The following is a 27,298-nucleotide window of genomic DNA, read 5'->3' on the forward strand; positions in this document are numbered from 1 at the left end:
GGGGGACATCCAGCTACAGCCTTGGCCACTCTGGGGCTGTTAAGAAGGTTTCTTCTGTCTGCATCTTTCGCAAAGCTGAATGAATATGACCATTCATACAGAGAGGAGCTGACTGTCCTTTAGTCAAAAGTGAGGGCTTGTGTCTGAAAATATATAAATGGAGTATCCCTGAACCCCACCAGCCTTGAGCCACTGTGAAGGAGTCTCATCAAGGAAGCCGGTTAGTCTCTTCATAACCTGCTGGCTGCTAGTATGTGAGGAGGTTTTCTAGGAAAATCATGGAATTGAGAAGGCTGCACTCATTTCCTCATGTTTCCTACATGGATTCTCGACCACCTGAAGTTGGCCGGGAGTGGTGATGTGGCCACAGTGGGGTGTCGGAGGTTTGAGAGGTCTTGTCCCCATCCCTGTACAAATAACCCAAAATATGAGTCATGTCGAAGTGTAAATGTGGGGAAATCTGTCACCAGTCCAAGTATTCTTATCAGGGCCACTTCAGAGATCCTTTTGAGATATTACATTTTTCCCCAAAATGTTTATCTGCCTCATTTGGTGCCTGTGCTTAGTCTGCCTCCTGGGTCACCCAGCACCAGATGACAGAACAGGGTGGAGGGGACTGTCTTTTTTCTCTTGGAGAAGGAGAGTGAAGACTTCCATTCATTGGTTTCCTCTCCATTTTAGGATGGTTTTCCCAATGGTATCTTTCCAAAGAGTTGAGGAGAAAGAAGAGAGGCAAGGAGAACAAGAAGAGGGGGGGAGAGAGAGAGAGAGAGAGAGAGAGGGGAGTGAGGGGGAGGGGCAGAGCATGTCAGCAATACCCCTCTCAGAGTGATCATGTTGTCCCTTTCGTGGAGTCCTTCCGTGTTGCCAGGTCACTGCCGAAAAAGAAGGCAGTCCCTTTAGGTTTCCCCAGGCCCACCCCCAGTGGCCCTTCCACACAGCTTCAACCCCAAGATGTCAGTGCTGACAGTCAGTAGGCAGGTTTGGGGACACCCCCCACCTTGCCTTTTCTTTGCTCAGTTTCCAGTTCTATGTAACCCTAGAGAGGCTTCTCACTCATATAACTGGTAAGTACCATGGACACCAGGTATCTGGAAAAGCCTGTGATTGGGTCTTAGAGGAGGAAGAAGACTATTCCACTCAGCCTGTGGCAGGCTCTCTTGCTGGTGGCTGGGAGGCCTTTTGGGTCCACCCAGGGAGGCCAGACACATTTGGCTGAACACCAGGTGTAACCAGTCAGTGGAAGGAGCCTGTCCCACTGAGGCACCTAAGGCCAGAACCTGCTCCAACCCTGTGATTTTCTGCCCAGGTGGACATGTACCCAGAGCAGCATCAGCCCCCAGTACAACATCTGCGAGCAGATGGTTCAGATCCGGGATGACCACATCCGCTTCATCTCCGAACTTGCTCGCTACAGCAACAGTGAGGTGAGCTCACTCTGGCTGCTGGGATGGAGGCCTGTGGGGGCTCAGGGTGTGAAGGAGTAAGGACCAGCCAGGAAGGGAGTGATCACAGGGATGATGGAGAGCAGGGGTGAGGGGATACATTTCGGAGGCAAAAGGGCACAGTGGCCAAGAACATGGAGTTTAGAGCCAGGTAGAACTGGACTTGGTTCTGGTTCTGCTACTGACCTTAGCAAGTTATGCACAATCTCTATGCCTCAGTTTCCTCATCTGTAAAATGGGGGTTGTGGTATCTGGGAAGGTTCGTTGAGAGGATTAAACAGTATATTGCATGGAAAACACATCATGCCCAGCAGATAACAGTGGCCCAGTAATGGTTCATCTGCACATGATCCAAACCATCTCCCCCCTGGATGGCAAGAGAACACTCATGCTCAAAGCTCTATCTAAATATTTTTAAACTATACAATAATAAATTATCATTGTAACACCAGAAAATGCAATTAAGGACAGAAGAAGAGTATAAAAATCTCTTATAATCCCACCAATTACATGTTCACTGGTGTTAAATTTTCTTTTCTTTTTTTTTAAATATGGAAATACAGTCAATGCACATACCTCAGAAAAAATACAGATATGCAAAAGAGGAAAAATCCATCACGTAAAATTCTACCAACCATAACCAACTATGGTTAATATTGGGGTTTATATATTCTCCTGGACTCTTCCTATATATACCCTTATAATAGACTTATATGTTGGTTTGAGAAACACAGGTCTTCTGATTTGAACCTGGATGACTCTGCACTATCCCACATTTGCTCACTGGTTCCATCATGTGGTTGGCAGCCAAAGTGCACATGCTTTCCAAACCCAAACCCTGAAAATGTCTTTGATCAGAGGACAACATATTTGAAATGAGGGCAGCCAGACAAGTGCCCACAATGTGATCATTAGACAGCTGGCCCATATTCTTCTGAGGGCTCCAGGAAGACAGGGACCAAGGTCAAGCCCAAATCTTTGGCTTTCTTAACCATATGTGCCAATCATCTGAACTTAAGCTCTGGGAATAATTTCAGTCCTGGGGCCTCCTTCATCCTTGTCAAGTTTTGGTGTGATCTAAGAGTGAATCTGGCTTCAAGTTATTTTTTAAGCTATGTTTTATACATGTGTATATACCGACAATTGTTGTCATTCACAGTAGTTATATTCTGTAAAGTGGGCACAAACACTGGATCCGCAAAATACTGAATGAAGCATTGCTCCTAGACAAAGTACAGAGTTAAGTTCCTGTGAAACTCTGGTCACCACATTTTCATAGACTGATCAACATGTATAACCTTGTTTTCAATATGTGTCTATTTAAAGACACCTTATGTAATTAATATATATTGTTGATTCATTAACAGTAACTCATATCCAACAGCACTATAACTCATGTCCCAACAAAACTTATCTAAAACATGTGTTTTTTCCATAAAGCACATCATAGCCTTCTTACAGTTAGAATCACTAGGCAGAACATTAGCATTAAATTTGGAGGCATTTTTAATAGTGAAATCATCAGCAGAAATGCAAAAATGTGGAAAACATGGCCTTAAATAAACCATGAGAAGGACACTTGTATATGGTATGATTACTGAAATAAGAAGGCAGAGAGTGGCCATTTTTGACCTCAGCTGGGAACACGACTTTCCGATTTTTCACCACTGGGCACATATCTGCAAATGACCGTTAAAGGTACTGCAAGTATTGACTTGGAGATTACAAATAAATTTTAGTAAGTAGGCAAACACAAACACAGAATCCACAAATAATGAGGACTGGCTATGTATATATGTATATGAACATAGATACCTGTATCCACGTATATCTATGCATATACATGGGCATACATCCATGTGTCACTATGGAATATGTCACACTCAAATAGATGTTTGTCTTCAGTGCTTTTCAATTGGCGAGTCATGTCTAATGAGTTGTGAAATTAATTTAGTGGTTTATGATTAGCATTTTTGTGTGAAATAGGATAGAAAGTCCGAGAAATTCTCATGTGTTCAGGGTAAAATTGCTTCCTGCAAAGTTGTTGCTTCATATATATGGTTAAGATCTCCTTGCAGGTACGTGTCCCTGAGTTGCTATGTGGTGACTCTGTCATCACACAACCTGAGGTTAAAGCCTCAACCATTTACAAGCCACATGGCCTTCAACAAAGAACTTGTCTGAAAATGAAGGGGGTATAATAATAGCACCTCCCTTGTGTTATTCTTGGGGGAATCAGTGAAATCATGTATAAAAGTGCCAGCACATACATGGTGAGGGTGACGGCCCGTGTTCCCCAGGTGGTGACAGGCTCCGGGCTGGACAGCCAGAAGTCAGACGAGGAATACCGTGAGCTCTTCGACCTGGCCTTGCGGGGCCTGCAGCTTTTATCCAAGTGGAGCGCCCACGTCATGGAGGTGGTAGGTGTCCCTGAGGGCAGACAGCTTGCCCTCCCCTGTCCCCTGCAGACTGACCTCTGTTCGCATGGACTCCTGGCTGCCTCTGCCTCTCCCTGAGCACTCTTTTTTTTAACAGCCTTACTGAAATGGAATTTGCATACAATACAGTTCACTCACTTAAAATGTAAAATTCATTGGTTTTTAGTATATTCACAGAAATGTGCAGCCATAGTCATTTTCAGAACATTTTTATCAGTTCCAAAAGAAACCCTGTGCAATCCCCTCCCCCATTCCTTATCCACACAGCCCCAAGCAATCTGTCTTCTGTTTCTGTAGATTTCGCTATTCTGGATGCTTCCCATAAGTAGAATCATATACTCTGTGGTTATTTGTGTCTGGCTTCTCTTACTTCACATCTTCAAGAACCACGACCCATGTTATAGCATGAGTCAGAACTTCATTCCTCTTATGACTGAATTACATTCCCCTCTGCATGCTCACACCACGTCTGACTTTTCCATTCACCTGCTGATGGACATTTGGGTTTTTCCTCTCCCCACCAGTACTCTTGGAAGCTGGTTCACCCCACAGACAAGTTCTGCAACAAGGACTGCCCAGGCACAGCAGAGGAGTACGAGAGAGCCACGCGCTACAACTACACCAGCGAGGAGAAGTTTGCCTTTGTCGAGGTGGGTGCTGACTCCGCACGCATCCCGCCCTCGGCCCTCCCCACCCCCCGCAAGGCTGCTGCTTGGTGTCGACCCTGGTAGCCATGGCAGCCTCCTTGTGTGCATTTGCTTCCCTGACCCCCTCCTCCTGCCCGAATCCATCCCTGGCATAAGCTACCATTCAAAAATGATTAGAAACTCATTCTCCAGGAACTTGGGTGGCTCAGTCGGTTGAGCATTTGACTCTTGATTTTGGCTCAGGTCATGATCTCAGGGTCATAAGATTGAGCCCCGCGACAAGCTCTATGCTGAGACTGGAGCCTGCTTGAGAGATTCTCTGTCTCTCCCTTTGCCCCTTTCCCCTGCTCATGCTCTCTCTCTCTCTCAAGTAAAAAATAAAATAAAATAAAATAAATGAAAAAAGAAGGAACTTTTTCTGTTCCTAACGATCCAAAGGAAGGCATTCACTCCACTAGAAAAATGGGCTAAAGGAAGCCAACAGAAGAGACAGGGACAAGTGGCCAAAAGAGATAAGAAAAATGCCCAGACTGATGAGTGATCAAAGAACTATAGGTAGAAACTGAGATACAATGAAATGGCAGATGTTGGACCCCCAGGATTTAGTGTCTGATTTTATCTTTTCTTTCTTACTGTACATCATCTATTTTTGTTCTGCTTTGTGGGCTATTTCCTTAAGATCAGCTTTGTCCTGTGTATTTTTTATCATGCCTGTTACATTTTTAATGTCCGAAAGCTCCATCTTGTTCTCTGTATGTTCCTTTTATAAACGTCCCTGTTCTTGTGTCAGAGTATACAGTACCTTCATGAGGACATCATAGCTCTTTTTATCATCTTTATTGAGGCATAATTTATATGCAGTAAACTGGATCTATTTAAAGTATATAACTCAAAGACTTTTGACAGTTGTATACACACCTCTGAACCACAAAGATAAGATACAGAACATTTCTGTCCTGGCTTCGACAGCACCCGTACTAGAATTAGAACAGTACAGAGAAGGTTAGCATGGCCCCTGCACAAGCACAACACACAAATTCTCCCCTTAAAGACTTGGTGCCATTTGCAGTCTATCCTCCCGCCATCCTTGTGCCCAGTCACTTTTTTTTTGTCACCACAGATTTGTATTTTCTATCATTTTTCATAGTTTGTAATTTTTTGTGTTTGGGTCTGTTACTCACCATCATAATTTTGAGTTTTATCCACATCGTGTTGTGTATCAGTAGTAGATTGTTCCTTTTTATTATTGAGTGTTATTCCATTGTGTGGTTATACTAGGATTTGTTTGCCCGTTCAACTGTTGATAAACGTTGGGCCATTTCCAGCCTTTTGGCCAATATGAAAAAAGTTGCTTTAAAGATTTGAATATAGGGGCACCTGGGTAACTCAGTCGGTTGAGCGTCCGACTTCGACTCAGGTCATGATCTCGCGGTCCGTGAGTTCGAGCCCCGCGTCGGGCTCTGTGCTGACAGCTCAGCACAGCCTGAGCTTGCTTCAGATTCCGTGTCTCCCTCTCCCTCTCTGCCCCTCCCCTGCTCATGCTCTCTCTCTCAAAAATGAATAAACTTAAAAAAAAAAAAAGATTTGAGTATAAGGTGTGTAGATATAGGTTTTTATTTCTCTTGGAATGGCCGTATTGTAGGTTTATGCTTAACGTTTTAAGGAATTGCCACACGGTTTTCCAAAGTGGAAGTGCCATTCCATATCGCCACCAACAGTACGTGAGAGTTCTGATACTCCACACCCTCACAGTCCTTGATGTTGTCAATTTGATTTATTTTAGTCATTCTAATGGCTGGTTAGTGAAATCTCATTGGGGTTTTAGTTTGTATTTCCCTGAAGACTGATGATAACGAGCATCTTTTCACGTGTTTATTGGCCATTCTTATATCCTCCTTTGTGAAATGTTGTCTTCTGAAATTTTTTGCCCATTTTTTAAACTGGGTTTCTGTCTTCTTCTTGAATTGTGGGAATTCTTTATATGTTTGGGACTACAAGTCCCTAGTCTTATATATGTTGTAAATATTTTTTCTCATCGCGGACTTTGCCTTTTCACTGTTTTAGGGATACCTTTTGAAGAGCACCTCTTTTTACATTTTGATAAAGTGTAACTTATCAATTATGTTATGGTTTGTGATTTTTGTGTTCTAGCTAAGAAATCTCTGCCTAGCCCGAAGTTGCAAATATTTTCTCTTAAGTCTAAAAGATCTGCACACTCGTCTGTGTTTGGAATTATTCTGAAATATCTTTACTCTCTATCCCTTCTTTTGCCTCACTATTTTAATCCTAATTACATCTCTAGCCGAGAGCCCAGATTTTTTTATGGCATCATGTTCCTTTAAGATTTCAGTCCCATTGTTTCTCTACACCAAAGCTTCTTTCCAGCAAAACCATCATACGTATTGATTCTAATGAAAATCCTCACCTCCTAAACTTTGTTCTCACCATTTCCCCTAACCTCAGATGTTCTATTTATTCCTTTGAGGTTTAGAGGAAGGAAAAAGATCTTAGCTTCTTAGCTCATTCATTACTTTATTCACTCCTTTTCAACAAAACTTTTCTGACAGCCCACCTCAGGCCCAGGCAGTGGGCACAGGGTGTGGACAGCACTGCTGGGCCCTGTTCCTGCAGCACTTACAGCCTGGTGCAGAGGGAGGAGGTCTAACACATCATGAGTGTTAGACTCATCACAGGTGTGATAAGTGCAGTGGTTGGTAAGAGGCTGATTTGGCATGTGCTATCCCCTCCCCTCCCCTCAATCTAGGTATTAGCACTTGTGGCTGATAGGGGCCAAAAGATCAGGTTTGTTGCTGGGGAAGCTGGACTAGGGATGTGACTTCCAACCAATGCCACCCGAGACTTCTTGTTCCTCCTCCGTGCCATTTAACTTACCCACTGGGAAACAGACAGAGCAACTATAGAAATACATGCGTCTCTTCCTTGGGATGGGGAGGGAATGGTTATTGCCAGGAGAAGACAGGAACACAGGCAGACAGATCTCAGAAGAGATCTCCAAGGCAGGCCAGCATACACTCATCACAAAACCCGCCCCCACCCCTGCAGATAGATAAGTGAGTTAAAGGTCTAGGGAGGAGGTAAATAGAAGGGCAGAGGCTTTCCCTCACCTGAGACTTCTACAGAGATATTGTGTCCTGGAGGAAGTCCTATGGACTCCACAGCAACCGGCCAAGTTCTTTCGAAAGCAAAGATTGTAAAAATTCTATAGAAAATTTTATGGTCAGAAGAGTTCTACTTGACACAGTCTGTGGCTGCATGGTATGTAGAGGGGCCTCTAGAAGTCAGAGTGGTCCACAAAATGTGGTCTGTGAATAAGCTGCCATTTGTCACCAGTCAGCAGGAAGATAAGGACCTGGTGCCAGAATGAAAATCAGCTACATCGTGAAGCACACTGTTCCATTTAGCTGACATCTTTGCTGTGTAGCAGGACTTTGTTGATGAAGAAAGCAGAGCACTGATTTCCCATGCAGCACACGTTTCTGACCTAGTTGTGAACGGGCACTTTGAGTAGCACTAGCCCCTTGCTTCCGGACCCTCCCTGCAATGTGGTGAAGGGTACTGGACAGATAAGTGAGCTGAAGCACAGTGAGCCTGATCTTGATCTGTGCCTGGCCAGGTGATTGCCATGATCAAAGGCCTGCAGGTACTCATGGGCAGGATGGAGAGCGTCTTCAACCAGGCCATCAGGAACACCATCTACGCGGCCCTGCAAGACTTTGCCCAGGTGACACTGCGTGAGCCCCTGAGGCAGGCGGTGCGGAAGAAGAAGAATGTCCTTATCAGGTGGGTCTTCAGATGGCCCTTTTCAAGAGCACATCTAAAATCAGGGGGTGCTAGGTGTAGACCACAGAGGATGTTCCTGTCTCAGTCAGCTTCCAGAGCAGCCTCTGAACACACACAGAGCTTACTAGCAAGTTCCAGCAAATTCTAGGAGGCCTTCTTAGGAGTTGGACGTTTGAAATGAAGCCTCAGTCTCTGGGTTTGTAGCCCATATCCACCATTAGCTGTGTGCACTCAGTCAAATAACCTACTTTCTCTGAACCTCAATTTTCCTTGTTTGTAAAATGTAGACGATAACTTACTTCATTGGCTGTTGATAGAGTGAAATAATCAGTGTGTAGACCTAAGCACACAGCAGCATGGAGTAAGTATGCAACAAATATAAGCTATCGTTAAACTTTTGAACATGCAGAGATGTAACTGGACTAGTGAAACGCCCCTGTAATGAGAAAAAAAAAATTAGGCAGTGGCCCTCAGAGTCACCTGGGCGCTTGTTAAAGTGCAGACTTCTGGACTGTAGCTTAAGCCTGAGAAGCCAGCCCTTCACCCTGGGGTGGTTAGACACAGGAATTCTAAGACAAGTGCTTCTGGGCCGTCTCATACTCTAGAAACAGGCTTGCAGGGCTTCCTCCCACCAGTAAAACCTACTCTGAATATTCATTCTTCCTTCCCAGTGTCCTCCAGGCAATTCGAAAAACCATCTGTGACTGGGAAGGGGGCCGAGAGCCGCCTAATGACCCGTGCTTGAGAGGGGAGAAGGACCCCAAAGGTGGATTTGACATCAAGGTGCCCCGGCGTGCTGTGGGGCCCTCCAGCACACAGGTAAGTGGCTCTGGGCACAGGCCAGCTCTGTTGACTCAGAGGCCAGCCAGGCCATGGTAGGTCATCCTGGCTGGACTGTGGGGTGGTGGGGCTGGGTGGTCCTCAGGCAGGAGGGGCAGGGTCCAGCAGCTGTTCTAGTCTTATTCTGCCATCTTGTTTTAATATAGGAGGGAGGACTACCAGCTTAAGATTCAGGAGACCTGGATTCTAGTCCCAGATACCTGTGTGACCTCGGGCATGTTACACAGTCTCCTTGTGCCTCAGTTGTCTAATCTGGCAAATGGAGGTAATACCAGGACTGGCTATCTCCTAGCCCTGTGAAGTTTAGGTTCCAAAGTGTAGGAGGAGTTTAAAGTAGAATCTATATGCATCTATCCTGTCCCTCTGTAGTGAACCCTGGCCCCTTCCCCTGAAGTGACATCCTAGCTTGGGAATTTATAAGTTCTGCCTCTGACTTGCTGTGTGATCTTAGGCAAGCACCTTGACCTGTCTGTACTCTAATTATCTTCTCTATTAAATGAAAATTTTGAATGAGATCATGTTACTGACAAGTATTATCCCCTCAAATGCACTAGTATCAAAAGCCCTTGACCCCTTAGAGAGAGTCTAGTAATCAGAGATATTCAGAGTTGTTAACCAAAGCTTCTGAACAAGAGGTCACCTGGGATTTATCCAAAGTAGTCATATAGTTGTTAAAAACAAAACAAACAAACAAAAAAAAAGTAAAGAATCTGGGCATCTTGGTCAAATCATTGCCACTTACTTAAGGATAAGCAATTCCTGGTAGGCTTTTTGAGGAATTGGAAAAAAGCATAAGGGTCCATTGAACTTTCAGGGGTCTTACAGGAACTCCCACTTCACATGACCATTCAGCCTCTCTCAGCTCTGAAACCCTGAATCTGAATCATCTGAGATGAGCCATGTGAGGCCCACCGCCTCCCCTTCTATGTGTGTGTGTCTGTGTCTGGGCAGGGGCCGGGGACGAAGGATGGGCCAAGACGGGTTCTCAGCCATGTCACTGTAACTTCCTTGGCTTCACAGCCCACGGGCCAGTTTGCACTAATCTTGCTGGTTGTGGAAATCCCAGGGAAGCTTCTACAAATACTTCTATGTAATGTCAAGGACCACAGACCTTTCCAGCCTAGGACACACCTCATGGGTGTTTCCATAAGTCCCAGGACATGAGTGAGGGAGACCCGGACAAGGCCAAAGAGAAACTGGAAAGGAGCAAGAGGGCCACACAGCAGGGAGGGAGGGACAGAGAGGAGGAATATTTATGTAGGTGGTCTGAGAGGGGAGTGTGACCATGAGTTAACCCCCAGCACCACCAAATCATACGAGGCGGCATAGATGCATTTTCAGTAGACTCCCGAAGTCAGAGCTGGAAGAGCCCTTAGAGACAAGCTAGTCCCAGTGCCCTCCCTATTTTACAGATGGGGAAACTGAGGTCCGGAGAGGGGAAGTGACTTGTCTAAGTCACAAGATGAGTCACAGGCGGAGGTGGGACGAGAACCCAGGTCTCCTGACTCCTGCCCCGGGGCTCTGTTAGGGCCTTCAGAGCACAGGAGACAGGGGCATCTAGCAGAGCTGGGCTGCTGACTGATCTGATGAGATAAATAGAAGCAGGTGGGAAGAGTCCCCCCTCTTTTATCGATGAAGTGGATTTTCAAATAGAATTTGATGTAGATCAGTCAATTCCATATGGATGGTACTTGATGAATCCTTTCCTTGATGACTCCAAAGGCCATCATTAGAATAGTGCTTCTCGGTTCTTAGGGATGGTCAGGCCTGCCCAGCAATGGGGTTGCAGAGGGTGGACTGTCCAGTAAACTGGCCACCACGGGGAGCTCTTGCACCACCAAGGGAAGTGCTGTGGCAGGGGCGTGTGCCCCTCCTCTCCGAGGCTGCGTGCCCGGCCCAATGCCAGGGGCATGGTGGGTACGGTCTTAGAGGAGATCCAGAGGCAGCCAGCACAGACATGGTGGCAGAGGGAGGTTGGAGCTTCTGAGAGGTGGTCGGCAAGTGGCCCCTATAGCAGTCGCGGCGGCTTTCCCACCGTATACAATACCTCTTGCTTTTCTCTCTCTCTCTCTCTCTTCTCTCTCTCCCTCTTCCCTGTCTCTCCTGCCCTCCCACCCCCTCCTCCTTTCTCCTATCTATGTCTTAGGCCTGCCAGTGGTCCCCGCGGGCTTTGTTTCACCCCACTGGTGGCACACAGGGCCGAAGAGGCTGCCGATCCCTGGTATTACACCGCCTGGCTGGGTTGGTTGGGGTATACTTCTCCAGGAGGCAGCAGGAATGGACTAGCCTGGCTCCTCAAGGCCCCTTCCAGCCCTAACATTCAAAGGCATATGATGTGGAAAGATCTAGATTAGCACTTGCACCCTTTGCACTTAAGGCCCTCTGTAAGCGGGAGTTGATTGTCTAGTAGACCTCCTGTGTAAGTACCAATCTTCACCCGCTTTCCTCCCAGGATTTTGGTAGGCTGTGCAATGCAGCTGGCACCACCAGAGGGCGCCATCGCTCAGTCATGGATTCAGAGTGCTAAGGGTCAGAAGCTTGAGGTGGTTGGGTGGGAGGCTTGTTCTGATCATATTCTATTTCGCAGTTCCTCAAAATGTTAGAGCTGAAAGGGACTGATTTGAGAAAGCATCTGGTGCAACCCCTTCGTGTTAGCAGATAAGAAAACTGAGGCCCAGAGCGGGACTTCGCTGCCCAAGGTCACACAGCAAGACAGTAGCAGTGCCTGGCCTTAGACCCAAGTCCACGGCTCCACCCATGGCACCACCATAGCCAACCAGTAAAGCAGAGAGTGACTCCAGAGTGACGTGAACTGAAGTTCTCCTCTGATGCCCATGCCCTTGGCCGAGCAGAGCAGGCAAAAACCTGGGCCTTGAATGACTTGGTATTACCGGGTCTACCTACCCAGGGATGCCGCAGACCCCAGGCAGGACTTCCTCCCGGGCTGGGCAGTCTCCCTCTTGCAGGTTTATATGTTCCAAATTCACTTCTCCAACCCTAAACTGGTGCTTCCTTAAGACAGTGCTTTTTAAGAGCAGACATCTGCAGAAAAAAAAGAAAAATATAAATACAGCACAAAGAAACCTTTACCCCAGGGTGGAGAGCCAGCCCTTGACCTTCTCATCTTTCTTTCTCTTTCAAGCTGTACATGGTGCGGACCATGCTTGAATCACTCATTGCAGACAAAAGTGGCTCCAAGAAGACCCTGAGAAGCAGCCTTGATGGACCCATCGTCCTCGCCATAGAGGACTTCCATAAACAATCCTTCTTCTTCACGCACCTGCTCAACATCAGTGGTGAGTCGCAGTGGGGAGAGGATGGGGGTCCCAGGTCCCAGACCAACTAAGGCCTTCAGACCAAAAGTCGCAAAGAAACATGATCATTGACCAAAAGGGACACATTTTGCCACTGAAGAAGAAAATGCAAACTTTTCTGGTGGGCTTGGAAAGGCCAGGCCAGTCCAGCTATTCTGACTCAGCTAAATTTGTCTGGTAGACATTTGCAGTTTATTTGTCATGAAGTTCTTAGAAGAAGGATTAAAACCGGCAACGTACCTGCAGACGTGGCCAGGCACTTGACTATCTTGTTGCTCCTAACAAAGGCAGCTTTCAGGCTGTACCACAACCCTGTGTCCCACAACCCTGTTCTCCTGTCAGCAGGATGCCTATGCAGGTGGGACAGGGCAGGGTGGAAGGAGAGCAGCATCCAGGGACATGGGAGTGGTAATGCATATGTTGGTGCTGAGAAGAGTGATCTTAACCAACAATCCAAGCTTCTCCATTAGAGCACAGCCTAGGAGCCTTCAAGGCTTCTCAGTATATGGAAGTTAGAATTACCATGTATAAGGATGCAAGGAGCAATTAAAAGTAGGCACCTGGGGACCTGGCTTGACACCGTGTTTGTATAGCAAGCATGCTTTTCACACTCGGATCGTGGCTTTTCAGGACGGCTTTGCAGGGGATGATGGAAACTGGGGGGGCATCTAAAGCTCTAAAACATTGCTGCTCTCTTCCCCCCAAGGGCTGCTACTGAGAAACTTAACAAATGGTGTTTTCTAAATAGATGTTAGACTGGCTTTCGGGTATAAGAGAGCAGGATCTACAGACCAAGTCATGTTTTATGAGTACCTGCTGCATGCTAGTACAGTGGCAAGAATAGCAATGAAAGCAATAAGAACTAAGTTAATAAAAACGGCAAGAAGAAAGATCTTTTGGTGCTTCCTGTGTAGAACCCATGACTCTTTCTGCTATGCTTTCAGAAGCCCTGCAGCAGTGTTGTGATCTGTCTCAGCTCTGGTTCCGAGAATTCTTCCTGGAGTTAACCATGGGCCGGCGAATCCAGTTTCCAATTGAGATGTCCATGCCCTGGATTCTAACAGACCATATCCTGGAAACCAAAGAACCTTCCATGATGGAGTAAGAGGCAGGATTGGGTCAGCAAGGAGGTTCCCCGGGTTCAGATGGTAGTTTGCTAGTGAGCTATGTTCTTTCCACAACTTTCCAGATTAGGCAGTGTGCCCCACCAGGGAGAATGCTTATGCCAAGGATCACGTGACACCAGATTTCACTCAGCCTTGCAGATAGGTTCAGGGTTCTACCAGCCCAGCTGTCCTTCCTGTGCTTTGTCAGTCTCAAACAGCCATGCTTGGAAGGTAGTCATCTCTGGGGATCAGGAAGCCAATATCCTTAACTACCATTTGATTTCTTTTGGTCCCAGACTAATTTTTTCAGACCTTGGATTTATTAACCTCATGGTGTTTTGATTTCTGTGGGAAGACTGTAAAGTAAGTCATCCCTAAAGCAGGCTGGAAACATCAGAATGCTGGAAGGCTCTCTTCTTTATTTATTTTTGGGACAGAGAGAGACAGAGCATGAACGGGGGAGGGGCAGAGAGAGAGGGAGACACAGAATCGGAAACAGGCTCCAGGCTCCGAGCCATCAGCCCAGAGCCTGACGCGGGGCTCGAACTCACAGACCGCGAGATCGTGACCTGGCTGAAGTCGGACGCTTAACCGACTGCGCCACCCAGGCGCCCCTGGAAGGCTCTCTTCTAACCCAGAGCCTGTTCATCTTTTCACCCAACCCTTCAGATGTCCCAAGCCGCATCAGTCAGACTGCCTTGAGAGAGATTAGTAAGCTGCTGGCCTCTGTTCTTCTCCCTCAGGTACGTCCTCTATCCTTTGGACCTGTACAATGACAGCGCCTACTATGCTCTGACCAAGTTTAAAAAGCAGTTCCTGTATGATGAGATTGAAGCTGAGGCAAGTGACGTGCTTCCCCTTTCGTTCCTATAATCTTATTCCAAGCGTCTGGACTTTTTAAATCTGGAGCTGTTGGCACAAAGTGGGCTGTCTTCATCTGTTCAGGCTTCTGTACCAAAATACCACAGACTGAGTGGCTTATCAACAACAGACATGTATTTCTCACTGTTGTGGAGGCAGGAAGTCCAGATCAGGGGTCCAGTACCACCCAGTGGGGGCGCCCTCCTGGGTCACAGACTTCTCGTGGTATCCTTGCTAGTGGAAAGGGTGAGCAAGCTCTGTGGGGTCTCTTTTATAAGAGCACTAATCCCATTTCTGAGGGCTCCACCCTCATGACCTAATCACCTCCCAAAGTGAGGTGATTCCTAATACCATCACCTCTGGGGGTTAGGGTCACAACATAAGAATTTGGGGGGAGCATACGCTTTCAGACCATAGCAGTAGGGGATCAATGACTTGTTCTGGAGAGTGATCTCTTTTTATGACTTTTTTTTTTAATTTTTTTTTTAACATTTATTTTTTTTTTTTGAGACAGAGAGAGACAGAGCATGAACGGGGGAGGGTCAGAGAGAGGGAGACACAGAATCTGAAACAGGCTCCAGGATCTGAGCAGTCAGCACAGAGCCCGACGCGGGGCTCAAACTCACAGACAGTGAGATGGTGACCTGAGCCAAAGTCGGCCGCTCAACCGACTGAGCCACCCAGGTGCCCCATGACTTTTTTTTTTTAAATTGCAGGACAGTTGACACCCAATGTGACATTAGTTTCAGGTGTACAACACAGTGATTCTAAAACTTGACATGTATGTTATGTTTACCACAAGCGTAGCTACCGTTTGTCACTATGCAACACTATTATAATCTCATTCACCGTATGGAGATTGATCTTTACAAACATCATGACCATCGAAAAGGACCCAGACCAGGATGATGGTCTTTCTTTTTCAAATATATTAAGGGATGGCAGATGATAGTAATGCATGGGTAAAATCAATTTTCTGTTGGGTCTGGTCTGGTTGGGTTATTTGGCTAATAATAATAACAACAGCAATACCACCTATCAATTATTATATATCTGCCTTTTGCCAAGGGCAGGGATAAGCACTGTAGAGAGAGACTTATCAAATAAACTTTGTAGCAGTTTAAAGAAGTGTGTGCTACTATCTATTTTACAAATAATAAATCTTAGACTTACAGTGGTCAGTTATTACATCAAGGTCACACAGCTTACAGAGTCACTTTCTAGTACTAGTAGGACTGAAGTAACCATCCTCTCAACCATTAAAGCTGTTTATTAGAGAGTCATTCGATAGCTTTATTTCTGTACTGGTCAGGATAAGCTAGGTTATGCTCCAGTAACAAATAATCACAAATTCTTAGTACCTTGAAACCAAAGGTTTATTTCTCCATTATGGATTGATTGGGGGCTCTGCTCCATGTGGTCTTCAAGCTGGGACCCACCTGGAACATTCACTAATTGCCATGCCAGGGGGAAGTGTTACTGGTACTCAAAGCTTCCACCAGGAAGTGACACGTCATTGGTCAAAGCAAGTCACATGACTGCACCTCCTTTTCAAAGAGCAGCGAGGAGGTACAGTCCTGCCCCGTGCAAGGACCAGGAGCCTGAGGGCAATGGCAGTGATGGTTACTGAAATGTAGTTTTGCCTTCTGGAAATGGGAATGATAGTCTGCGCTGTGCTTAACTGCATGGGGCTGTATAAACACAGAATGGGCCAACTAGGGAAAAATGTCATAGAAACATAAGACATTCTTCTTTATAAAGGAAGGACATGACTGTTTTAGGATTAGCATCACCACTAACTTAGTTTGAAAGTTTACGTATTTCAGAGAAAATCTAGTAGAGATGCTTCTTGCTTTCTCAACCCTTCGATGTCTATGGGAGTTGAAAACCTTAATGGACCCCAACACAGATCTGTTCTCCTGAGTACGAACTTGGGAAGAAAGATTCCTGGAGACAAGTTAACTGGTTGTACCTTGGCTTTGACAACTCCATCTTCTGACAGATCTTATATACTAGTGTTCTCCAACAGGTTGAAAACAGAACAAACCTAGAGTGTCATGTGGCCAAGTGAGGTTTTTTTTAATATTTATTTATTTATTTATTTATTTAGAGCATGCACTCACGAGCAGAGGAGGGGCAGAGAAAGAGGGAGAGAGAGAATCCAAAGCAGGCTCTACACTGTCAGCACAGAGGCAGACGCAGGGTTCAATCCCATGAACCATGAGGTAGTGACCTGAGCAGAAATCAAGAGTCGGATGCTTAACTGACTGAGCCACCCAGGCGCCCCAGAGATTTTTCAAATAAATGTAAAAAAACAGCACACAGCCAGGCCCTGGGTAACATTTGAGGGCCTAGGGCCAAAGTACAAATTGAGACCCCAGCTTGTAGCCTGCCACCCTTCTGTTCCCATCCCCAAGCTCTGTTCTGTCCTATACAGGGCCTTATGTGCATGTGTACGGATATCCAAGCTTTGTCTGCCATCGCTGCCCTCAAACTGCAGCCCTCTTGGCTAACCCACGGCCCTAGGGGTGCACACACCCGAGGTGCGGTCCACCCTCAGGGATGATACCAGAGAAAACATCAAACAGGCCTGAAAGGGGCTTGGGCTTTGGGAGCAAAGGTACTCAAGGCTGGTTCTAGAAGGGGAGCATAGGGTATGAGTGGGGGACACCTTGACCCTGTAGGTTCTTCAGCTGTTGGAACATCCCCTGGAGACCTTTGAAGTGCAAAGTCTGGGGCAGAGGCCTTGGTTACCTGTAAATGAGGACAGAGCTGCACCCAACTCTGTGGTTTATGTTCAGAATAGCATCTGGGGTGTAAGATAAAACCTGAAAGCTCTTCGGATAAAGAATTAACTGTAAGGAGCTGAGAATTTGGGGAGAAAAGAATGGATGAGAAGTCACGTAAATACGCTCTGTTCCCTTTGAAGTCACATGGCGCTCTGCCCCCACCGCAGCTCCAGCTCAGTAAAGTCCCACCTGTGGCTGTTTCTGGCCATCACTGGAGGGTTTGGTTTTGATCCCATGTCTGACATGAACGCCTCACCTGAGCATCACAGTCTGCCGCTTATGTGACAAGACACTGAAATGGCAAGATGACCCCATAAGCATTAAGATCCAAAGGTTTTTTTTTTTTTAACTTTTTTTTTTTTTAACATTTATTTATTTTTGAGACAGATAGAGACAGAGCATGAGCAGGGGAGGGGCAGAGAGAGAGGGAGACACAGAATCTGAAGTAGGCTCCAGGCTCCGAGCTGTCAGCCCAGAGCCCGATGCGGGGCTCGAACTCACGGACCGCAAGATCATGACCTGAGCCGAAGTTGGACGTCCAACCGACTGAGCCACCCAGGCGCCCCAAGATCCAAAGGTTTTTAAGCAAAGTTTGCAAAAAAAAAAAAAAATAGATTTTACAGTTTCCAGTGACCATCAACTTCTTCATTTGTCAAGCAAGGTAAAATAAAGTGAAAGGAAAAGACAAGAAAGTCTACCAGGAAAAAGGATGGGTTGGCTGATACGAGTAATTGCAGGGGATATGAAGATCTGTCTTGCATTGCCTCTGAGCAGGCCACCTCCAAACAGCAAGGAGGGGACCAGAGGCAGGGGCAGTTCCTCCAGAGCTTTTGGACTTTGCCTTCTCTGTGCCTAGCTAAAAACCTTGAGAGGAAGGGCCAAACTTCTTAACTGAATCACAAAATCTTCTTTTGTTGCTGTTCAAAGTCTCTTGCTCCACAACATGCACTGCCACCCAAGCACCCCCTTTCGGTCATCTAAGCTTCTGTGATAAAGCCAAACACCACTGACATTTCCTGCTTCCCTTTCACCAGGTGAACCTGTGCTTTGATCAGTTTGTCTACAAGCTGGCGGACCAGATCTTTGCTTACTACAAAGCCATGGCTGGCAGGTACGAGAGTCCCAGGGCCGTGAGCAACAAGCTTTCTTAGACTGCCACCTGTGAGACATAGTTTCCTGTTGTAAAAAACCTCTCTTCTTCTTTAGCACCTAAGGAAATTGGAGCGATCCTGTGGGCCTGGACTGGATGCTAAAATACGGAGAAAGGAAAATAGGCAGATTTGGTGCTGCACCTCATGGAGCTTACAGTCTAGTGGGGGGTAACAGACATTAATAAAAACTGATGAAAGCACAGTGACAAGGGAAGTTACATGCTCCCTGTGAAGGAAAAGTTCATGGGAATTTACGGATCTGTGACAGTTAAACCTGAACTAGTCTTTGGGGTGAGGAACTGGAAAAGCTATCCTGAGAAAGTAACATTTGAGTTCTTATCTGAAATTGGTAGGCATTAATTAAAAGTGAAGGATGGGACAGGAAATTGCAGGCAAAGGAACTGTTTGTGCAAAGTCCCTGTGGCAGAAATATATTGACAGCACACTTACTCCATAGGGCAGTTGAGACAATTAATGTGAATTAGTACATGTAGAGGCCTCGTTCACAGACCACAAGAAGAGGCAGGCTGCATGATGAAACTGAAGAGGCAGGCAGGGCTCAGGTGATGGGGCTTGTAGGCATTTACCTAGGAGGAATAGAATATCACGGGATGGTTTCAAAAGTATGACAGAGACTTCAGTTTTTACTTTTAAAAATTTGCCCTATTAAAAACATAAAAATGTGGAGAATGGATTGGTGGTGAGCAAGTAATGGGTATATAAATATAGGTCAGATAGGAGACCAGTGAGGAAGTTGTGGTAAGATACATGTCAAGTGTTCAAGGCTTGTTGGTGTTAATTGGCAGTGTGTGTTGATTTAGACGCCTGTGAATTCCTGGGTTGCAGGAACCCGTAACAGAACTGGTCAAGAAAATCTCAAAATAGGTGTCTCTCTTCTTATTGGAAATCCAAGTCTATAAACCAGTAATATCAAGAATAGTTACTTAACCAACAGAAATTATTTTTCTTTCTATGCAAGGAATTTGCGTCATTTTGCTTTTGACAGCTAGAGTTGCTCTGACATATTTCAAAGAGAAGCTGATGTACAGAGCACACAAGTTCCTGTTAACAGAGAATGCACATCCAATGAAGTGAGCTGCTCTTAATGATGGAAAATACTTTCTGGGAAAACACACCAAACACATAGTCTTTCACAAAGTAATCACTTAGCACGTGTCTGGGTTGAATGAGAAGTGGTTAGAACAGTGAGTAGGGCTTCCAGTGTCTCTAAAATAATTCTCATTTCAAATATGCTGTGTACACAAACCCAGACTTGTCAAACCCTGATCCTCTGTATATTTAGTTTATAAAACATTCTTATCTAAAATACTGCCCTTAACCTATACTACTTACTCCCTACAAGGTGAATGTTTTCCAAAAATATGGGTGGCTGGGGGAGACTGAGAGAGGTTAGGAGAGTCCAAGAAAGCACGGGAAGGAAAGAATGATCTAAATCAGTGCTGTCCATTAGAAATATAGTGCAACCACAAATGTGAGCCGCACATGTAATTTTAAATTTTTTAGTAGCCATATTTTAAAAAGGAAAAATAAACAGGTGAAATTAATTTAAAAAGTGTTTTTAATGTTTATTTATTTTTGAGAGACAGAGACAGAGCACGAGCAGGGGAGGGGCAGAGAGGCAGACACAGAATCCGAAGAAGGTTCCAGGCTCTGAGCTGTCAGCACAGAGCCCGATGCAGGCCTCGAACCCACAAACTGTGATCATGACCTGAGCCCTTGACCTGAGTCAAGGCTTAACCAACAGAGCCACCCAGGCACTCCTAATTTTAATAATATATTTTCTATCATCCAATATATCTAAAATACAATTTCAACATGAAATCAATATAAAAACATTTTTTAATGTTTTTTATGTATGTTTGGGAGAGAAAGAGAGCAAGCGCACGGTGTGGGGGGTGGAGCAGGGGGCGATAGAGGATCTGAAGTGGGCTCTGTGCTGACAGCAGAGCCCGATGCAAGGCTTGAACTCACAAACTGAGATTTCGTGACCTGAGCCGAAGTTGGACGCTTAACTGACTGAATCGCCCAGGCACCCCGATACAAAAATTGTTAAAGAGATAGTTTTCATTGTTTTTTTTCCTAAGCCTTCAAAGTCTAGTGTGTGTTTTACACTTCCAGCACATCTCACCATGTTGCAGGTGGTCTGTGGGCTCCTGTAGCTGGTGGCTGCTCTCCATGCTGGACAGTGTACATTTAAATTATGTCACTTTCCTACCTAAAGCCTTTCAATGGCTGCCACTGACATCTAGAAAATACCTAGCTTTTTTACTGCAGCTGATGTAGTCCCACGTGATCTGGCCCCTAGATTAACTTTGTAAATTCCTTTTTTGCCCATTGGTCTCCAGCATGCCTGCCCTTTATCCATACAGACCAGCTTTTTTTTTTTTTTTTTTTTTTTTCAATGCCAGAAACACTCCTCCCCCAGATCTTTCCATTTTTAGCATTTAGGTGTCCATCCAGCAAAATTGCTTTAGAGTCGCTGTCTTTGACCTCCGAATACCAAATGATCCTGTGTTGTTATTTTCAGAGCACGATTACTCTGCATTCTGTACCTCAGTGTGAAAGATAATAATAGCACATCTAACTCATAAGGTTGTCGTGAAATTTAAAATGCCTGTGTACATGCATGTGTGTGCCTGAGAAGTAGTAAATACTATGCAGTATTTTCTCTTGCATGAAATTATTTATCTTCTCCGTTTATTTATTTAGTTGTCAGTGTCTTTACCAGAAGTAAGCTCCGTGAGGACAGGAACCTTGTATCCCCAGTACGAGAATGTTCCCTGGGATATGGCAAGCATGCACTCAGTTGCTTTTTTGGTAAATGAATAAAAGAGGGAGGTGACTCAACTTCTGTGTTGCTTGTCTTTAACCTGGAAGTTCTGCTTTATGTTGAGCTTTTGTGGCTAAAAAGAAATCCGAACTTTGCTCTAAAGCAGAAAATAGTTTTATTTGAAATACATAAAATAACGCTTCATGAGTAGATCCTATGGTCTGAAACAGATGTGGCTGGGTGATTGGAAATCACTCACCATCATGTTTACTGGCCTTATTCAACTTTTATCCCTTCAGTGTCCTGTTGGATAAACGTTTTAGGGCCGAGTGTAAGAATTATGGAGTCATCATTCCATACCCGCCGTCCAACCGCTACGAAACGCTGCTGAAACAGAGACATGTCCAGGTATGGTGTAGAAAGCCGGAGCAGAGGTGGGACAGGTTAGAGAGTAGATATGAAGTTAGTGGGGAGATCAGAGATCAGGACTAAACACTCTCCACCCTGCGTACTGCCCATGTGGGTTTCTGACCGTGGTGGGCATAGCACAGCCACAGAATCGTACAAATATCGAAGAGGCATTGGCATCGCGTGGTTCAAGTTCTAGGCTTCTCATTCTGCCCCTAGGACACTTCTGTGGCGTAGTAGCCAGCAGAGTCTTAGTCTTCTTGTCATAAGCTGTGGCTCACTTCTTTCTATCAGGACTGCCGCTCAGAAATGGGCAAATGCTGGTCTAAGGGAAGGCAGGCTGCTTCATGCTTGAAATAAATTGTGTCAGCCAAACCCATGCTAGAAATCACAGTTTGGTCTTGTGAGGTTGGTTTCTGTTAACATTTGCCTGCAAATGTAGAGGAAATGCTGCCAGGAGCTCAGAAACATCTCCCTGCTTTAAAATGTTAACATGAGCCAGGCAGGCAAAATACAAGATGCTCCAGCCACCCAACTCCTAAGCCCTGCTGTCAGCCAAGCAGCGGTGAAACGGCCTCTAGGCCATGACCTTTGTGTGCTTGGTACACAAGCACACTTGTGGGCCACGGTGTTTGTGGAGTAGACCCAGGTGAAGGGCCATGGCTGAGAAGTACCCCTGGTGGGGAGGAAAGGGTTACCCTGGAAACCCTGGACATTTTCACTGCTCTGAGAAATCAAAGCAAAACAGAAGTATGAGAGAAAAAAGAACGAGCTTCACTTCTGTCAGCAGCGGGAGCTCAATGCTTTTCCTTCAACCTCTCAGGAAATTACAGCTATTAGTTACTGATGCAGTCAGAATTAGCCACAGGACATTAAATACTGAGGGCTTTTATGTGCACATGATGGCTGTAAGGGGTCTTAGTTGGTAGAAAATCTCCCAAAAGGGAAATCGAAAAAAATAAAATAGTTAAGAATTAAATTTTGAAAAGTTAAGAATAATCCTTGGGCACCTAGTAAAGTGCAGTGCACACAGCAGGCACTCAGTAATTGTTTATTGCTGTTCGCATAGCATCTGCAATAATCCCCGTGTGTGTGCCCTGATGGAAATTATCCTAAGTTCTGTTTTCCATGCTGTAATCAGCCCTTCATTCTCGTGTTTCTACACTCATCCCCATAAGGGCACACAGGACAGATGCAGGAAGAACCTCAGGGCTAAATGTAGGAGGCCAGCATTGCTTGGGATGCCAGAGCCTGTCCTGAGCCTTTTCCTACAGTCTGAATGAATCACATTTTCGCTCCACTGTTTATATTTCAAATTGACAGGAAAGTTGAAAGAATTTATATATATATATAAATATATATATATACTCTTCTTAGCCATTCGAGAGAGTGATGACACTTCACTCATGAATACTTCAGCATGTATCTCCAAAGAATGAAGACATTGTCTCATAATCAAAATAGAATTATCATACTCAGGAAATTTGACAATACTCTTTTTGCATAGAGTCCCCATTTGTCCTAGTAATGTCCTTTATGCTTTCAATCCAATTTTCTATCAGTGCATTGCATTTAGTGGTCATGTGCCTGTGAGAACCTTAAGTAACTTTTCTCTCTGTCTCTTCCATGCAGTTGTTGGGTAGATCAATTGACTTAAACAGACTCATTACCCAGCGTATCTCTGCTGCCATGTATAAATCCTTGGACCAGGCCATCAGCCGTTTTGAGAGTGAGGACCTGACTTCCATCGTGGTAAGGGACAGGGGGCCCATGGGAGTTCTGGTCTGGGATTCCTTAGACTTGAAGCCTAGCTACAAGTGTTGTTAACCTAGTACTGAGCTAGTTAAAGAGAAGCAGTGAGTCTCTTTCCCAAATGAATACAGCAAGAAATGAATGAGAGTCACCTTACCCTCCTGATTGCCTTGAGATCTCTGAGATGACCAACGTGGGGGCACAGCTGCTTTTCCTTTGGGCTTCTACAGAATCAAGAAAGTAGGGGGGTGGTTCTGAGAGCTAGGGAAGGTTGCACAACAGTGAGGGTGTCATGGGTGTGCAGTAGTATAGGTCCCAGAAGGGCTCTGTGCTTGGTTTTTTAATGCTCTGCTATTGCCATCTTGAAATTCTTAATAATTTTTTTAACAAGGGTCCCACTTTTCCATTTTGCACTGGGACATGCATACTATGTAGTTGGTCCTGATGCACAAGCATGGGACAGGCCTACTTTCTTCTATTAAACAGTAATTTGAGCTACTCTCTACTGACTCTTCTTCTCCAGGAATTAGAATAAACTTGATTGACCAGTCCTGAAGTGAATCAAAGGAGGACTTTAATGCTTTCAAAAGCAGATGAGTGGAAGGAATGAGAGAAATAAAAAATCACCATTAAAGCACCATGGTGACAATTGTTGTGAGCAAAATCCAGCAAAGAATGCTGAAATTAGTAGGCAGAGCTTTGAGAAGAATATTTTATGATTCCTCTTATTATGAGGTCCCTAGAGTAGTAAAATTCATAGAGACAGAAAGTGGGATTTTTATTACTGGGAACTAGGAAATTGGTGTTTAATGGGTACAGAGTTTTGGTTGAGGAAAATTAGTTCTGGAGACAGCTGGAGGTGATGGTTGCAAAATAATGTGAATGTACTTAATGCCACAGAGCTATACACTTAAAAACGTTAAAGTGGGGGCACCTGGGTGGCTCAGTCCATTTGGCATCTGACTCTTAGTCTCTGCCCAGGTCATAATCTCACAGGTTCATGAGTTCAAGCCCTGTGTCAGGCTCTACACTGGCAGTGTGGAACCTGCTTGGGATTCTGTCTCTCCCTCTGCCCCTCCACCTGCGTTCTATCTCTCAAAATAAGTAAATAAACATTTTTTAAAAATGCTTAAGATGGTAAGTTTTATGTTATATGTTTTACTATAATTTTAAAAATTACTTGAAAATTAAAAAAACGAAGAAGCAGGATTCTTGCACACATTATCTTCTTCAAGATATTTATTAACTCCAAAGGGAAAAATAATAACTGTACACTGGGGAATCTTGGCAGATACCATCTTAACCAAGCATCAAAGATTAACATCACCAGTATTAACAGATATTCATGTATTCCCCGTTATGTATTCTTCTGTGGCATTCTTGCCAAAATGCATGTTCTCAACCTAATCATGAGAAAATATCAGATAAATTCCAATCAAATAGCATTTAAAAAAAAAAAGCCAACAATACTTTTCAAAAGCATCCAGATCATACAAGACTGAGATGAGAAAATGTGAGTGATTGAAAAAGACTAAGGAGATATGACAATTAAATGCAATGTGAGATTCTGAATTGAATCCTAGAACAAACAAAAGGATGCTCGTGAAGAATCTGATGAAATCTGAATAAGGGGTGTCATTTAGTTAATAGAATTGGACCAATGTTTATTTCCTACTTTTGATAATTATATTATGATTAGGTAAGATGTTAACATGAGGAAATTGGGTCAAGGATACACAGGAGCTCTGCTTTTTCACAACTTTCCTGAAAGTCTAAAATTATTTCAAAATAAAAAAGTTTGCTTTCTTAGGTGGACAAAGTGGTAAAAAAAAAAAAAAAACCATTAACAACAACAACAAAAAAAAAACAGTGACTAGGAATGAGGGTCTAGAGTCAGAAAGACCTAGCTAGGGTCCCAGTCCTGGCCCTGCCACATACTAGCTGGGCAGTCTTGGCGAGTTACTTCACTTCTACCAGCCTGTTTCCCCATCTCATGATGGAGGAATATTAGAATTCACAGTATAGCATTTTTATAAGGATGACTCTTTACAGCCTGGAAGAGCTTTGCATAGTACTTTGCACTTAATAAATTATAACTTCTATAAAAAAAAAAAAAAAGAAGAAGAGAGGAGCATAGAAATTTGGGGCTAACAATGAAACATTCTCAGAGTGAATTTTCAGTAGCATTTCTTAAGAGGACTTGCCCCTTAAATGCTCACCTAAGTCCTGGGTCAGTTACTTTAAGAGATCATAATATAGCATATGTTCTTCTGGGAGGTCTATCTTAAGAAATGGATTTTACGAAAGAAAGAAAGAAAGAAAGAAAGAAAGAAAGAAAGAAAGAGAGGGAGAGAGAGAGAGAGGGAGAGAGAGAAGGAAGGAAGGAAGGAAAAGAAAAAAGAAAAGAAAAGAAAAGGGAGGGAGGGAGAAAGAGAAAGGGAAGGAAGGAAGGAAGGAAGGAAGGAAGGAAGGAAGAAGGAAGGAGGAGATTATTCTTTGTTTATGCCAAAATGTTAGCAGTGATTATCTCCAAGTGGTGGGATTTTTGTTTTCATCTTTGTTGTTTATCTGTATCTTGTTGTCCAGTAATGAATGAGCCTATCTCATGGAAAATCTGTTTTGGGGTGTCGGTGGGTGTCCATGGCCCTTCCCACTCCTTGAAAGGCACTGAATGTTCTTTTTTAGCTGGGAACAAAATCAAAACAAGCAGTGAAAGCTGGTGTTTATCAGGTGAGGGCAGCCCCCAGGAGAGTAGCCACTTCCTGTGAAGCCCAGGAAGAAGAGACCCCAGGGATGCTCTCTCCTGTGGGGTCGGGAGACCCTCATTGGCCTTGGCTCAGAAGCTTCTGCCTCTTCTGAGAAACAAACTGAGGAATGTGCTCCCTTCAGCCCTTCCCTCCACCTTAGAAACTCCACTCTGAGATGAGAAGGCGGCTTGATGCCAAGCTGGGAGGGTGGCAGGGATTTCTCAAGCCAGTTGTCCTCATCCTACACAGCTGAGCAAATAGATTCTCGGAGAGTTCTGATGCTGAATTGGAGGGCTGGCAGCTTGCAGGCTGTGTTTTGTTTAGGCTATAGAGCACATTTGAAATTTTGAGCCAACATTTAACATTTGGAAGAATTTGAATAAAACTGCAGAAGCTCTGGCAACATCACACCAGCCTTTCCAGATGGCAACAATTGTCTGGAAATGACTAGACGATCCCATCAGGCGGGTTGTGCTCTCTTTAGCTTGCCCCGAACCCCACTGGTGCACTTCATTCCTGTATATGACCTTCCATGCCTTGCTGCACCTGACTTTGAGACCCCTGTTCTTCTCGCCTACCTGGGGCCACAGAGCAGGTCAGTGGTCCAATATGGCTGACACTCAGTCTTTCTGGTTCCCACCAAAGAGCTCTTTCTACTCTTTCACAGAAGTTGTCCCATGATGTGTTTTATTTCTTCAGTTCTGCTGCTCTGCGTTGCTCTCAGTAAACTGGCTTAACTATAGAAAATTCAGACCTTCTCAGAAGGCACCTGAGCCACCCACATGGCCTTGTAAACCTCCTGTGCCTTGATGCACTGGGTTCTGCATCCCAGAGGCAGGTGCCCTCCTATGATTTAAAGGCCAAAAGAACATGGCTGATGCCAAAACACTTTGAACTATATAACAAAAACCTCGGTGCGGTTGCATGATGGAAGAAGTAGATCTACATTTTTAGGAGCCCCCCCATCAGCAGAGCTAAGAACTCCCTCCGTTGGTCTCCCTTGTAAACACTGATACACATTTGTGAGGCTCTTGAAATCACAGAGCATTAGAACAGAAATTGTTCCCTGGTTTTTTAGGCAACTAGGCAGTTGTCTGCCTAGTAACACAGTACCTCAGTGTACCAAGGGACTCAGTGAGCTCGGAAATAAAATCATTAGCATTTACTCCTTTTATTTTATTTTATTTTATTTTATTTTATTTTATTTT

At 44.8% G+C, this 27,298-nt stretch overlaps 1 protein-coding gene and 1 non-coding gene across 9 annotated transcripts in view; both read left to right on the forward strand.

Moving 5' to 3' along the window:
- The window catches only part of CYFIP2 (cytoplasmic FMR1 interacting protein 2), a 127,396-nt gene that overhangs the window by 42,500 nt on the left and 57,598 nt on the right, over positions 1-27,298 (forward strand). For 7 of the 8 annotated variants that reach the window (XM_060634839.3, XM_060634841.3, XM_060634840.3 and 4 more), the window contains 12 exons: positions 1,310-1,427; positions 3,746-3,865; positions 4,408-4,533; positions 8,165-8,331; positions 9,003-9,150; positions 11,318-11,392; positions 12,314-12,467; positions 13,430-13,586; positions 14,335-14,431; positions 18,276-18,352; positions 21,483-21,591; positions 23,224-23,343. In XM_060634839.3, the coding sequence (XP_060490822.1) occupies positions 1,310-1,427; positions 3,746-3,865; positions 4,408-4,533; positions 8,165-8,331; positions 9,003-9,150; positions 11,318-11,392; positions 12,314-12,467; positions 13,430-13,586; positions 14,335-14,431; positions 18,276-18,352; positions 21,483-21,591; positions 23,224-23,343 (1,468 nt within the window). The remainder of the gene's footprint in view (positions 1-1,309; positions 1,428-3,745; positions 3,866-4,407; positions 4,534-8,164; positions 8,332-9,002; positions 9,151-11,317; positions 11,393-12,313; positions 12,468-13,429; positions 13,587-14,334; positions 14,432-18,275; positions 18,353-21,482; positions 21,592-23,223; positions 23,344-27,298) is intronic. The other variant, XM_060634838.3, reaches the window with a different exon arrangement.
- LOC132682586 (U6 spliceosomal RNA) lies at positions 5,484-5,585 on the forward strand. Its single transcript, XR_009611761.1, has one exon. It is a non-coding gene; the product is annotated as a U6 spliceosomal RNA (small nuclear RNA).

Source organism: Panthera onca, chromosome A1 (assembly GCF_046562875.1).
Source record: "Panthera onca isolate mPanOnc1 chromosome A1, mPanOnc1 haplotype 2, whole genome shotgun sequence".
NCBI classification, from domain to species: domain Eukaryota; kingdom Metazoa; phylum Chordata; class Mammalia; order Carnivora; family Felidae; genus Panthera; species Panthera onca.